The sequence below is a fragment of the Varanus komodoensis genome, unplaced genomic scaffold (genome assembly GCF_004798865.1).
Source record: "Varanus komodoensis strain SLA01 unplaced genomic scaffold, ASM479886v1 scaffold20_1, whole genome shotgun sequence".
Taxonomy (NCBI): Eukaryota; Metazoa; Chordata; class Lepidosauria; order Squamata; family Varanidae; genus Varanus; species Varanus komodoensis.
The window spans coordinates 6,475,258-6,489,535 of NW_025335587.1; the positions used below are offsets into that span (position 1 = coordinate 6,475,258).

The following is a 14,278-nucleotide window of genomic DNA, read 5'->3' on the forward strand; positions in this document are numbered from 1 at the left end:
CACAACATTAGTTCTATTCAAAATAATGCCGAGAGGGTAGTCTAGAGCAGTGGTTTTCAGGCACTGGTCCACGGAAGATTTCTTGTCAGTACTTTGGGGGAGTGGGAAGGATTTGCATCCCACTTGTCACGGACAGGCGTGGGGGCTGGCTGTGCTCCCCCAACTCTTCCTTGGTTGACACTGCATTTGTCGGAAGAAGTTGCCAGGAAAAGGAGAGACACCTCGGTGGGAGCTGGCTGGGAGCCATGCTGTGCCGATTTGGGCATTTTGTTCTTTTGTTGGCATTTTTTGGTATTGTGTTTGGAAACTAATACACAGAATACTGTAAAACATGTATGGTGCTTTTTGTTTCTGCCTCAGTGGTCCCCCAGGTGGTTTTCCTGGTTTTGCCGGTCCCCAGCTGAGGAAAGGTTGAAAACCACTGGTCTAGAACACTTATCTTTTAAAACAGCTATTTAAGACTTTGCCACCTTCTCTTTCAAGCACCTCGTATCAGAAACTCAGTCACTAATAATATTAAAACAAGGACAAGCCCCCACACTTTCAAAATAACTTTTTTCAGAAACTGTGCAACATCTTTTGAAAGGGAAAGACTTGCAACTCCTTAAGAATTTGAGGAACTCATGATTAGGGCAAAATTAAATAAGATGAAGTGGTCCCTGTCACATAATGCTTTTTCTAGGATTGCTGTGGATGTTGTCATGACAACTGGGTAGGAGAAAGGGCCACCTGGAGCTTCATGAATTTGGCCATTTCAAATGGGCAACTTAAAATCAGTTGCATTCTGGTCACAGAGGAAAGAGAAATGTTACTGTCTGAAATAGTGGAGTTGAGCTATTTGACTGTTCATGACCATGTGAAGTGTGGGAGGTGAGAGGTGTTTTTTGCTAGCTGGGCTACAGAAAGGAGGCTTCAAAGATTGCAGCCATTTCTGGAGGGCAAGAGCTGTTTTGAGTCTCAAGTGAAAGGGATTATGAGGTGGGTGCCAGGTGCATTCACATAGCTGTGATTGGTGGAGCATGTTAGCAAAAGAGTGTATAATCTTAAAAGTCTGGAAATCACTGTGCATTATATACTAAAAAATAAATCCACCATTTTTATTAATTTGCTTCAGATGTTCCATATACAGAGGAGCAATAAATCACATAGTGCTTGAACTATTTCAAATCACAGCAGAGTGTAACAAAAGAAACATTTTTCATATGGCAGCATTGGAATATATTGAGATGTGATGGGAATGTTCAACACTCACAAGCACTGTAGCATCACAATCTTTCTGACAAAACACATATGCCAGAATAAAAATAGCCACAGTCACCTTCATAAAACATCTATCAACACCCACACATGCTGCATGCACAGCTAATGATTAAAGCAATTGTGTCGCCTCAAGTTTAATGGAAAATATATATATTAAAAATGATACAGGTTTTCTGTCTGAATTAACAACCCATACATCAACACTGTCAGTTTTAAGTTTTTATTAGACTTGTACGTAATAGGCTTTTTGATGACCACTCTGTGAGGTGGGCATAGAGTGGGAAACCACATCTTAATTTCCTGATAATTATTTAATTCCCTTAGAAAAGATGGTGCACTACCAATACCATTTCAGTCCAAACAATTGCTTTCAATGCCATTGATTATATCAGAAATTGAGGAAATATTTATATTTGAAATGTTAGCCAGGCATAGTGGAAACGGAAATGGTCAACAACAGATTTTCGGGGGGAGGGTGGTTGAATAATTTTGACAACATCCTGCTTCATATATAATATGTTCATTACAATATATATTTCCCTTAGGATTGCATTGTTATCTCAAAGCAAGCCTGTAGTTTGACAACACAAAAGTGCATTTCCAGAAAATGGAACAACCAGTGAAACATGGTGCGAGAAGTAACAAAATAAGATGTGTATATAGCATTGATGTAAATGGAGGCAGGCAATGGTGAAAGTGAGGAGCTTGAGTGAAAAGTGTGAGAGAGAAAAGGACAGATACCTACCCCAACCTGCGCTATCTAGCTATCGCCCTGTGGACTTACAGTATCACCAATGGGCTCACCAAATGGATCACTGTTGGATGAGGCCTGAGATCCATCAGGCTAGAACACAAGAACATAACACTTTTTTTTCTCAAGAACAGAAAGGGAAACAAAACCAGAGGTTACTTTTATGTTATGAATTCATTTCACCATGTGTGCCTGTTGTGAATTAAAACTCACAACTGGCCCATGTATCCCTGCCTTTATGGAGCCATTTGTCCCCATGAAAGCATGTGCACACATGCGTGTGTGGGATATTTATTGAGCTTTGGGCTGGGTAGATGAATTCCGGGGCACACGTCTTTTCTTTCCAAGAATGCAGAAGGGAACCACAATGCAATATTGTTCCCATGGGGGACCAGTGCCAAGCTGCTGTGTATTGTAAAAGAGAAAGAACGCAAACCACGTGTCCACCTTGTATTTAAATGTGAGACCACCCTCCAAAAATATTAGAAATATTCCCAAACTCTTCCCAAAAATTAATCCAAACTCTAGCTGGTGTTTTTGTTTCAGCATTATGGAAATCATTAAAAGGCCACAGAAGGCATCTAGGGCCATCTGCTGTCAGAATGCCAGCAAATTTTAGAGGTCCTGGGTAAGACAGCAGACCGATTTGAGGCCAAAGAAATATTTATTTATTTTATTTATTTTTCAATTTATATCCTGCCTTTTTCCTACAAAGGGCTCACGGCAGCTTACATCTCCTCCTCCATCTTATCCCCTGTGAGGTAGGTTGGGCTGAGAGTCTGTGACTGACCTAAAGTCACCCAGTTGGCTCCATGGCTGAGCGGGGACTAGAACCCAGACTGTCTGAGTCCCATGCTCTTAACCACTGCACCACACTGGCTCTTCCTATATATTCACAGGAATATATTCCTGTGCATTGCAAAGGTAGCAATAGCTTTAGACTTGGACGTGATCAGATGAATGCCTTCAGCTGGTTTCTGCTTTAAGCCCGATGAACTAGGAGTTCCGGTTCATGAGAAGCACTTGTTACGACCACATCTGACTAGTCACATACACATGATTTTGCAGCAATGTGCGAAGCAATCTGGATCTGTGCATAGCTTGTTGCGAGTACAAGCAAATGTTAACACGGCCATAACAAATTCAGCATCGGGCTGCCCCAGCATTTGTGAGGTCATGCTTCTGCTGTTTCCTTGCAAATGGGACAGGCACAGAGTCATGCTTCAGCTGTGGAGTTCATTATTTGTGCTGTTGTCCTAAACTAAACTATATGGTTCAACTGTGCAGCTACATTTCTCTATATCCCTGTCTGCCCAGGCCACAATCTAGTAACCTGTTTCATTGTTGTTGTTAATTATTTTGTCATTGTCCTGTACTTGGATCCCTCTTTCTAGTCAGTCCCTCTCCCTGCTTTGCCCAGACGCTTATTTGGAGAAAGCAGAAGGAGTAGGCAGGTATCAGTAAATTCGACAAATTACAATTTGGGTTGGAACTCTAGCCATTGCCTGTAACTTCATCCTCTCTGCCCGCCCTTGTGGCAGGTATGGTGGGAGCAGGCAGGTCTGGTAAGACGTAGGCAACATCAGGGCAACTAATAGTACAAGCAAGTTGCTTAACCCCTGTAAATAATGGCAAAGATGTATAGAATAGGACTAAGAAATTCTACTTCTTCTACACATCTCACAGTCTATTTAATATTATATTTCAAGGGAGCTATAGAAAATATTTTATCAGCTGGGCATGTTAACTTTGGAACCTGTGAACTGTGTGAAGAGTAATGCCAAAACAAATTAGAATTACAAATGCATGATTTGGAGCTGTGCCTTACCGCTTCTTGTTCTTCACTTTTGCTTGGACTTTCAAAGCCCTCTTCAAAGAGGTCATCTGTAGCAGGGTCACTGGTATGAGACGCTGAGGATTTGGATGGAGAACTTTGCCTTGGAGCAGGAGTTGGAGCTAAAGAAAGACAACAGGAAAGATTTGCATTGAATGCACTACTGAATCCTAAACATCATCTGAGGATGTTTTGATGAGCAGTCTGGGAAGGCTGCAAATAGGGATGGATTTCCTTTCTTTGATCATCTGTTCATCTACTCATTGATTCCTTTTATTCTTAGGAAAAGTACAGCATTTTAAAAGTCTCTAACAATTTACATAACTTTTGTTTGACATATTTTTGTTAGTAGCTGCACATAGATCTCATAAAACCGGCACAGCAGAGACTGTAAGGTAACCAAAGATGCATAAAACCTTCAAGGGGGGTGGGGGGCAAGTTAAAAAGGCATGTATATCAGCATACTTTTTACTAACTCTCATACAACTAATTTGTGTACAATCCTGGGAAGTATTTTTTTTATGGCCCAAGCCCACAAAACCGTGTGACCTGGGATGATGCTAGTCTACTGCTGAATCAGGTGGGATTCACAGAAGTCCAAGTCATCTGACTTTGAGATTTCCGACATCCCAAGCTGCAAAGCTGGTGCGACTGTGTGGTGAAGGGAAATTGTTCAGCACTTGACAAAACTCTGGCAAGACAAAATTCCTTTTGGATTTCCCAAAGTGCTTTGGAGACATTGAGTTTAAGAGTTTCATGAGTCTCAACACAGTAAGATTTAAATGTGGACTTTCAATTTTATTTGTCTTTTGCAAAATTTAGTTATCCACTTATTAGTCATATGACAACTATATCAGCAGAACGTGCCCTTGTTCTATTTTGGTTTTTATCTTTGCAGAAGTAACAATGCATTTATCTGAAAACCTTTAAAATAAATTATATAAATATATAATCTTGATAGGATTCTACATAGAATTCTACATTGTTCTTTATAATCTACTGATAACCACTAAGATATTGTTCTGTACAAGCTATGATATTAAATCAACTCAAAAAATAGTAATAGTATACTGAAATGTAAAGTAAATTATGTGGAATCATCAGAAATATACAGTGATTGTATCAGTGTAGCAGTGACCCAGCACAAATCACCACAAGTGCCAACCAAATCCACGATGAGTTCATATCTGGAAAAGGTTGCTCCCCTGAATGAAAATTCTCTCATCAACATTTTTTTTTTAATTTAGGGTTGATTCACACAAAATGTTTTTGCAATCATGTAATTGAGGTTATCAGGTAGGGTTCAGAGTTATATATCCAAAATCAGCAAGCAAAATCATTAAGCGCAGTTACCACTGAAAAATGATTCACTGACAACAGTGATCAGAATCCCAGAAGTCAATCATTCAAGCCAGTTTCTATGCCTATTTGACATGGGACTATACTGTCTTTTGAAAATAAAAAATAAAGTAATACTGTTAATTAATTATACATGTCCAAGGATTTGATGTGCTTATCCTTATGGTCATGTTTCCCAGCCTCAAAGACAATGAACTTATTTACTTTTAACTTAAACACATGGACATTTTTCATAGCTTCACTGCAGTCAAGCAGGGAAACATCGTGTGGAAACTTGCAGGAGAAAAAGCGTGTGTGGGGATACTCACGTGAGTTCGTCGATGGCGTTGTAGAAGTCACAGGAGTCAAATTTAACTGAGAGATGTCAAATTCATCACAATCATCTGCTTCCTGTGCCATCCCAACTTTGTTAAAGTAACTGGAGAAGGCCTCTGAGGTACAACTGAGGGAAGGCTGATCTGGTTTTCGTGATGGCACTGGCGGAGGCTGAGCCATCTGGAAATCTTTGAACATGTCTTTTCCTGCTTGCTGTCTAGGCCTATCTGCCTGTGGACTTGGTCTGGCGGAATCGCTTGCAGGTGCAACAGGAGCAATGGGAGCCACGGTACCTTGAAACACAGCTGCTTGTAAAGGCAAAACAGTTTGTGTTGGCATGAAGGCAGCAGGCTGAAACTGACCAGCTGCAGATGGCCATGGTTGCTGGGTGGGAGAAAATATCCCAGGCTGCCCCCATGCAATTGACTGTCCTCCCTGCATCACCTGAGCAATTGGAGGCTGAGCACCCATGGCCAGTTGTTGTGGAACAAGTGGTTGTTGTCCCCAGAAGGAGGGCAGGACAGCTCCCATTGCAACATAACCTTCAGGGGAAAGAGAGGGGGCACAAGTTCAGAACCGGAACAGCAAAAACAGGGCAGCCAAGGAAGAAACGTTGCTACAGATACACAATGGAGGAATCACAGGCCTTCGTGGTGGAATAATTCGCTTTGCTATCTGCCCTAAGAGCTCCATTAAATGTATGGCGAAGGTTGCGAAGACAAGGGAGATGGCTTGGGATGAGACAGTTACTGGATTGTGTGCAAAGCGGAACCTAGTTCAACGGCACTACACTCCCGACTAAATAATAGCAAGAAAAGGCTGTTCCTCTGTCCCCGCCCCCTGAAATGGGCTCCTTTGTTTCAGAGTATTTGGAATGCTCATTCAGCCAGCCAGCCGGGCACAGACCAGCACTTACTTGTACTTTCCTTCCAATATTTTTAGCTTCATGAGCAGCTGTGAGCAGCTCAGAAGCTTGCTTTATTTTTGTCTTTTCAGCAAGTTGGTTAACAAAGTCTTTACCTCTCTACATACACCACAATTCAACACATCTAAGATCTTTTATTTTCCAAGTTTCCCTTAACCATTTGTTCCTGGCAAACCTAGCAAGCAAAGGCATTTAAAAGAAGAACATTATTCCATGAGCCCTGCAGTACATTTGTTACTGAAATGACCATCCATGTAGACCTCTGCTATTCTTTTTTTATTGAAACCAGAGAGTCTCTCATTAACGCCTTGATTTCAGCAGCTGCAGTTATCACACAAAACAGCAAAGGTCTCCCTGTATAGGAGAATGCCAAGTACATATCCAGGACTTTGAGCAATGTTAGGAAGCTGTGAAAATTCACACAAGCAGTAGACAGACAACATTTTTCACAGAGCTGATGTATCATCACTTTCTGAGGTGTAGGCACATGCACACATAAACACAAACACACAGTTCTTTTTGTCCTGGTCAAGCACTTTTTGCAGGTTTGTGAATTGCTAGAAATAACCTGTAAAGTGTGTTTGAATTCACACCATGCGGAATTGTGTGCCTTACCTCAGCCTTGAAGAATGGTTGGGCATGAGAGCAGAGTTTGCACATGGCCTCTCGCTATAAGTGAGATCAGATGTTGGAAGCAAACCCCATGACACTAATCACAGGGGTAGAAAAGCCTATAAGGCTGGGCTCTGCCTCCTCTCTTCAGCTACAGCTTCTAAACCAATCATTTGAGGCTGAGAGTCTAAGAGATGGTTTGAACCATGCTTGAAGTTCTTCTGACTCACACCAATTCAAAGCAACAAGGCTATGTGTCCACTGAACAGACAACCTCTAAACATATAATTTACTCCATTAGGAATGGAATTTATGAGATGGCATTCTAACTTTCTATAGAACCTTTAAACCTTTAATTCAACAAAGAATGGCCCATTTACAACCCAGGCTGGTATGTCATTATTGCGGGGTCCAGATGCAATCACAGCTCTTCCATATCACTGAAGAACTCCCAACAACTATCATCTATTTCCATTCTCAGTGAAACACAATAGGTATAATTTGCTTCATTAATTAACTTGAATAGAAATAGCAGTCATGTGAGGTTTTCTTCCAGTTTAGCCTTAGGCTTGGTGAAGAGAAAATATTTGAATGTCTGTGGTGAAGGTTGTATTAGGAAGGGAATATCTCATATCCTTCTTGAGATTTTTTTTAAATAGCCAAAAGATCCATTAGCTTGCAAAAACATTTTGTATGAAACCCTGTTTTCAATATTTTAAAGGTATCATTTTTAGTCTTCTATGCTTCAGCTGAGGTTTCTTTTTGTTAATTCAGTATACTTAAGATGGGAAAATCTCTCATTTTACAAGCAGCAGAATCTACTCCTCAAACCCATGCCAGGCTGCTGAAGTAGTACCCATACTTTATAATAGATATTTGTAGGCATTTATTTACTTTACTTTAGATGTTGCAGCTCATGAGAATCTCAGCCAGGAGTTAACTTGGGCCTTGGACTGAAAATGGCACATCTGCCTCCCATTTCTACCTAGTGGGAAATATAAGGAAAATGGCTTGGGAGTAGGGCATCTTAAATATTGTCTCCTTGCACATAAATCTACCAAGAGCCTAAATTTACCCTCTAGGGCCCTGTTATGGGTCCTACCACCTGCAAAGGTGAAGTTGGTGGAGACCCTTCTGTGCTGTAGAACATCTTTCCCAGGGGGGCTGTGTTGCCCCTTTTGCTAATCAACTGGACAGGCAATAGTGTTCCACAAAGCTTGCAGTCTATTAAGGTACAATCCTAGGCATGTTTAGACAGCAGAGGTCCTACATGCCGTAGGGAAAAGAAGGTTGTTGGGAGTTGGATGATTCCTCCCCGTCCCACAAGGATGCATAGGATTTCTCCCAAATGTGCTTTCTTGATTTTATAGCATTCTTCTGCTGTAATACTCATTTAATTCTATTCCATTTCTATATTATTTCCAGTAGTCAAAGTTCTCTGTGTAGTCTACAAATATTACAATTTAAAAAATACAATATTGCTTTTACAGACAAACATATAGACTCGCTTTCTCTCTCATTACATACACACACAACTTTAGCAATCAACAGTAAGAGATCACAAGACCCAATTCAAAACCTTATCATACGCTGCCAAATGCCTGAGAATATAAGAAGGTCTTAACCTGCCAATGAGAAGTTAACCGTGTTCACACCAAGCAGGCACCAAGCAGCGTCTGGGGAGACTGTTCTATAATTGGAGAAGCTTTGCCATTGTTTTCCATTTCAGTTCAGAAATTATTTTTTAATGCTTGTTTTGCACATTGCTTCAAACACTTAATTTATAAATAAATAAGCAATATAAAAAGTCATAACTTATCCTGTGTGAGGAAAACAGCTCACACAAGAGAAAGCATGATTCTCTTTATTCATCAGACTGGGACTATATCCATAATCTCCTAGTCTGAACAAGGAAGAGAATTGTTATTCTACATGTATGTGGTGAAAAATGCAGGGGGTTCCTATATATTATTCTTAACAAGATAAACTTGTAGATATCCAAGCACAGCCTACTGAAATCTCAAAAGCCAGCTGGGGGCTTAATAACATCTAAGTCAGGGAAAGAGGCTTCAGATCTGTGAACTCCTCTTTAATCTCCCTCAAATTCTTAGAAGAATAATTTAATGTATGTGCCTATACTCATATGAACTTTCTCTTCATATTTTATTCAGGGCATAACATTTAATTTATCTTAAAGGAAAAAAAATGGATATCCAGAATGGTTCTGGATAATTTGCACTATCATAGTGGAATTCTAGTAATGTTTTTCAAAACAAACATGGGTTTCCATTGTGTTCCATTCTTCAGGGCAGGTAACAATAGTAGAGAAATAGATTTCAAAACAGTTGCTGACCAATTCAAAAGCATCAACAGAGAGAACAAATTAATTGTATCCAAGCTTTAAAACTGAAGCAAAGTATTAAATTATCATCTACATCAGGGACCCTGAAGAACACTGAAAAATGTCCTAAAAAATCTTTGTATTTTTGAAAAAAATCTTGTGGCCACTGAAACTCCAGCGAAATCAGAAGAGAGAACAACAGGAGCCAACTGGGTGACTTTGTGCCAGTCACAGGCTCTCAGCCCAGCTTACCTCACAGGGTGGTTGATGTCAGGATAAAATTGAGAGCAGGAGGAGAATAATGTAAGCTGCTTTGAGGTTTTTTTCAGTGTACGAAAAAAGTGGGCGATAAATCCAATAACAAACAGATTTTGTGGGCCAAACAAAGAAAAGTTACTGTTCCATTGTCTTCTGATAAATATGAAAGGATCAGAGAGATTTTAACCAAAGGGTCTGATTCTGAAAGGCTTCCCAAAATGTGCAAACTGTATCCATTGAAAAACAATGTATGTGAGATGATGTAAAACTCTGTCTGTTGTGTTAAGGACAGTCAGCCAGCGATTTATGAGCACACATGTGTGAATCAGCACTTAGTTACTAACACTATAAATCTACAAGGCTTTACTCTCCGAGTTTATGAATGTTCTGCTTTTGAGCAGAATCGCGTAAGTCTCATGTCTTACTGGAGGAATGCTCTGGAGAGAAGGAGTTCCCAGAGACAAACAGCTTCAAACAGCCACCCATTCCAGAGCACTGTGGACCTCTGGGGAGATGGTTGTAGGTCCATCTCTACAAGAACAGCTCAACTGCACCACCAAGACAGCAGCTATCTATCTATCTATCTATCCCCAGGGAGACCAACATCGCAAGAGACAGGCTGGAGAAGACCTTGCGGGCGTACAGTACCTATTGGTAGTAGTAAAGCTTCTTCTAAAGCCCAGTGCTACAACACAGCCCTGGGTGGGGCTGGAGGCTTCAGACCACAAGCCTAAGGAGGGGAGACCACCTGAACATCTTACTTCATCTCCTGATGCCTTGAAACCTTGCCACTGGCCCCTAGGTGACTGACAAAATCCTGTTTCTGGGGCCTCTTTTTAGACTGGACTGCTTCTCCTATTGACTTTGTACCTCTGAGATCGATGTGCTCCATAGGCTGCTTCAGAACCAAGCCTCAACCTGTCACAGCAGGACAGTATGACTTTCCCATTAAGATCACAGATGCCCAGTTGAATAGCTTGATGTGAATAACTCACCTGAGGGTACAGCAGCAGGGCTGTAAGGTACAGAACTAAAAACCTCTGCACCGGCAGGAAGTGACTGGGATGAAGATGGGATAAAGGCATCACCTGGAGTTGCAGGGGTCTATAAAACAAGGCAAGATTGAATGCACTGATAAATATGCTCAGTGACACATCAGTTGCTGTGTGCTGCCAGGAACTGGCTCCAGATTCTCTTTCCCAATTAAAAGAGCTAGCATGCGAAAGAGGAAAACACGAGGTGGGTGATGGGTGGAATAATAATAGAGAAGATGTAGATGTGAGAGAGGTGGAGAAGAAAACAGCAGCAGCTAGAAACAGGATGAGAAATGGTACGAGACAAAATTCGTTAGAATTTGTCATGTACTCAATAAATTTAAAGTGTTTTTTTTCCCAGCACCTAAGATATATGCAGATTCTTACAGCACCTGTTTCCTCATAAAGGTCTAAGGCTTTGTGATTTTAATAGCTTCACAGGGGATCAGTGTAAGCAATTAGTGCTGAAAAAGTAGAAAGGTAATGAGCGATTTTACAGAGGGAAAGATTCAAACTGGGTAATATGATTGCAAACCTGTTTGAAATTCTTTCTGCTTCAGTATGGGGCATTGTTTCTCATGAATATCTAAATACATTATACTGCTACAAGAAGTTTACTTAAAATGGCATGCAAGAAAGAAACAAGACATGCATTACCAGTACTTACAGGGGGAGAGGTTACATCGGGAGGAGTGGACATGTCCCCAAACAACTCTAGCTGGGGAACAGCCTGCAAAGAATTTCAAAACAGGAAAGAGTAAGGCATTTTCTTATCCGCTGAACAACAAGGATAGACTTGCAGTGAAAGGTAAGCATTACTCCCCCAATATTTTTTTTACATTCTGGAGTAAACTATCTGGGCTCTGTCAGTTTTCCTACTTCATGTCTCTGAGACAAAGCTTAAAAGCCTAAAAAAGTTGTTTCTTTACACTCTGTCAACCAGTATCTTCCCTTTATAATACTAAAGATAAAAGGGATATTTTTAAAACTTACCATAAATGTCCTAGAAGGTGTCCAGAGGATATACTTTAGATGTGACATATTAACACCTCTTGGTCAGAACACAGGAACAGTTCTCTTATTTTTATTACTCTTCTTAATGCTGACATTTCAACGTATTTCTGTTTAGTTGGATCTTTAGGAAGACTATCTTATTTTTTCCTTTCCCTTTTTCTTAGTCTCATTCAGTCTCAGGCTTTCTGTCTCACCACACTAGCTAGGAAAGGCCATCCACAAGGAGACCTTAACAGTTAAAGCATCTTCCAGAAGAAAGAATACTAACCAGAACCTTCTCCTAGAAACCCATGATATGCAGCTGTTATAGGTCAGACTGTAGGCTGCTAGGTGCAATTAAGGGATATAGCCAAAAGCGAGTTGCTAGACAACTGTCAAGGTTGTTAGGCATGCTAGCCAACTCTGGGAACTAGTTACTTCTCAGTTAAAAGAAAGATAACATCTGCTTGTTGATCTGAAATCAGGTACATAAGCATAGCAATAGGAAGCTCAAGAAGAGACACAGAGAGACCCTACTAGTTTTCTGTCCTATAGCATGGTCTCATATGCCAGAAGGAGGACAGTGAAGGAGACAAAGCCCATAAAAGCCCATATGGGATGCTGTTCCTAAGTGGAAATTAAGGGTTGAAGACTCAAAATTGGAGATGGATTAGAAATTTTTAAACAAAGTATATTTATACAGGATACATTTGTGCGCCAAAATCTGCACTTTTGGGGATTTTGTGATGCAGTTTGCAAATAAAAATGCGCAAATAGAAGATAAGTATACTATAAAATGCCTATATTAGGGCATTCCATCACTTACAGAAAGTGTTATATGGACATATTAGAAGAAAGGTGCACAATTCTTACTTTATAAAATGAAATTAAACTTGTGCAGAAACAGGCCAAAAGTCATGGTTGGTTGCAATAACAAGAAACTGAGCAAAATTAAAATGGACAGATTCACACATCCCTATTCTAAAGTGGTACATATCAAACCTTTAGTAATTACAGATTACTTAGGGTGTGTTGACTACAGATGGGTGTTTCAATTTATTCCTAGAACAGGGCTTAGGAACAGGCACCAGAAGGGCTATGCAAAGGAAAATTGTAATTGAGGGAGTTAAACACCGGGTGGATTTGAATGTTCATGACAATGATCCTGGCACCCAGACTTACTATAATGACTAAACACCATCCTCCACTATCTTCTGCCAAGTTATCTCCCATTAATGTATCCTGCATCAAGGCGACCATGCCTGTAATCTTTTTCACTAAAAACTGCTCATTTTGCAGTTCCCAAAACATCTGAAGGTTTGCCCTTGACATATGTCCTTGAGTTTTGACTGTATAATGAGAATTTTGCTTCTCATAGAAGTGATTCAAACAACATAAAGAAACAGAAGTGAGCAGAAGATAAGCAGAAGGTTGTACCCAAACCCAGACTCTCACTAGTAGAAAAGGAATATGTATAATCAAAATGATTTTTAAAGCCTGCTAAAGACAGAGTTCTAAGGCACTCCACAGGAATCCTTCTTCCTACCCAAGAGGCAGGGTGCATGGAGTGTTTCCTGGAGGTAATGTCAGAAGACTGACGATGTCATCTGAGTGGGAAGTGACATTAGATAAATACCAGGCACTCTAGTCTTCTTAAGGAAACCCTCACTTTGAAAGGGCCAATATTAATAAGGGTCCTTTCTTTGTTTCCTCATCCAACATCTGTCAAACTATCCACATTTTTAGTGCAAAGTGGATGGCCTGCTGACAAATAGCTGGAAGTTATTTCTTCATCAGAAAAATATCTGCTAGGTGACCCTAAAATAGCACCAAACCATTAAAAAATTCTGTGGGCAGGGAAATATTTAGAAGGTATATAGATTTTTTTAAATGAGCAATGTGTTTCACATATATTTATCTATAGAACAATCCTGTACAGTGGTTGTATCAGTATTATTACTTCACACTGTAGATGTGGGGCACTAAGTGAGAACAGTGTGCCTGTGTTTTGGAGCATTAAGAGCCACCAAAGCACATCAGCATAGCACAGATTTCATCAGATGCGAACTGATAATCCCATATTAAATCTGGGAATCAGATGCAAGATTTAGATCAACATACCTGCAAATTGTGTGTGAGTAGGTGCATTGCGGAAGAACTCTCCAGAGGCAGGAGAGGCATTTGACTTGCACAGACAACAGCAGCAGCAGCCTATCAAACCAACCCTCCATCATAAACTCCCTTAAAAATATTTATGAAATACTACCATTATCTCATTTTCAGGTCTCTCCTGCCCTTCACAGGACCATTCATTCACACCAATGTCCAAAAATTAAAAGAGATTTAAAGAACACATTTCTGTTCTTTGGGGAGAGTATGCCAGGAGCCACAATGCTCAGAAAAGGCTTCCTTAAAATTTGTGCCTTCCAAGCCTGAAGCTCCCTGTGCATTAATTTTAGAGAACAATGTTAACCACCTGAGTTTGAAGGCACTCCAATTAAAGACCCTTGAAATGGAAAAAAGGAGTAAGATCCTTTTTATAGCCTGAAGTCTCTCTCTCTCTCTCTCTCTCTCTCTCTCTCTCTCTCTCTCTCTC

The 14,278-nt window shown here is 40.4% G+C and overlaps 1 protein-coding gene across 4 annotated transcripts in view; it reads right to left on the minus strand.

Moving 5' to 3' along the window:
- Positions 1-2,020: 2,020 nt before the first annotated feature.
- The window catches only part of DAB1 (DAB adaptor protein 1), a 204,385-nt gene continuing 192,127 nt past the window's right edge, over positions 2,021-14,278 (minus strand). For all 4 annotated transcript variants that reach the window (XM_044430243.1, XM_044430242.1, XM_044430241.1 and 1 more), the window contains 5 exons: positions 11,357-11,419; positions 10,651-10,759; positions 5,513-6,061; positions 3,840-3,967; positions 2,021-2,104 (listed from right to left, as the gene is read on the minus strand). In XM_044430243.1, the coding sequence (XP_044286178.1) occupies positions 2,021-2,104; positions 3,840-3,967; positions 5,513-6,061; positions 10,651-10,759; positions 11,357-11,419 (933 nt within the window). The remainder of the gene's footprint in view (positions 2,105-3,839; positions 3,968-5,512; positions 6,062-10,650; positions 10,760-11,356; positions 11,420-14,278) is intronic.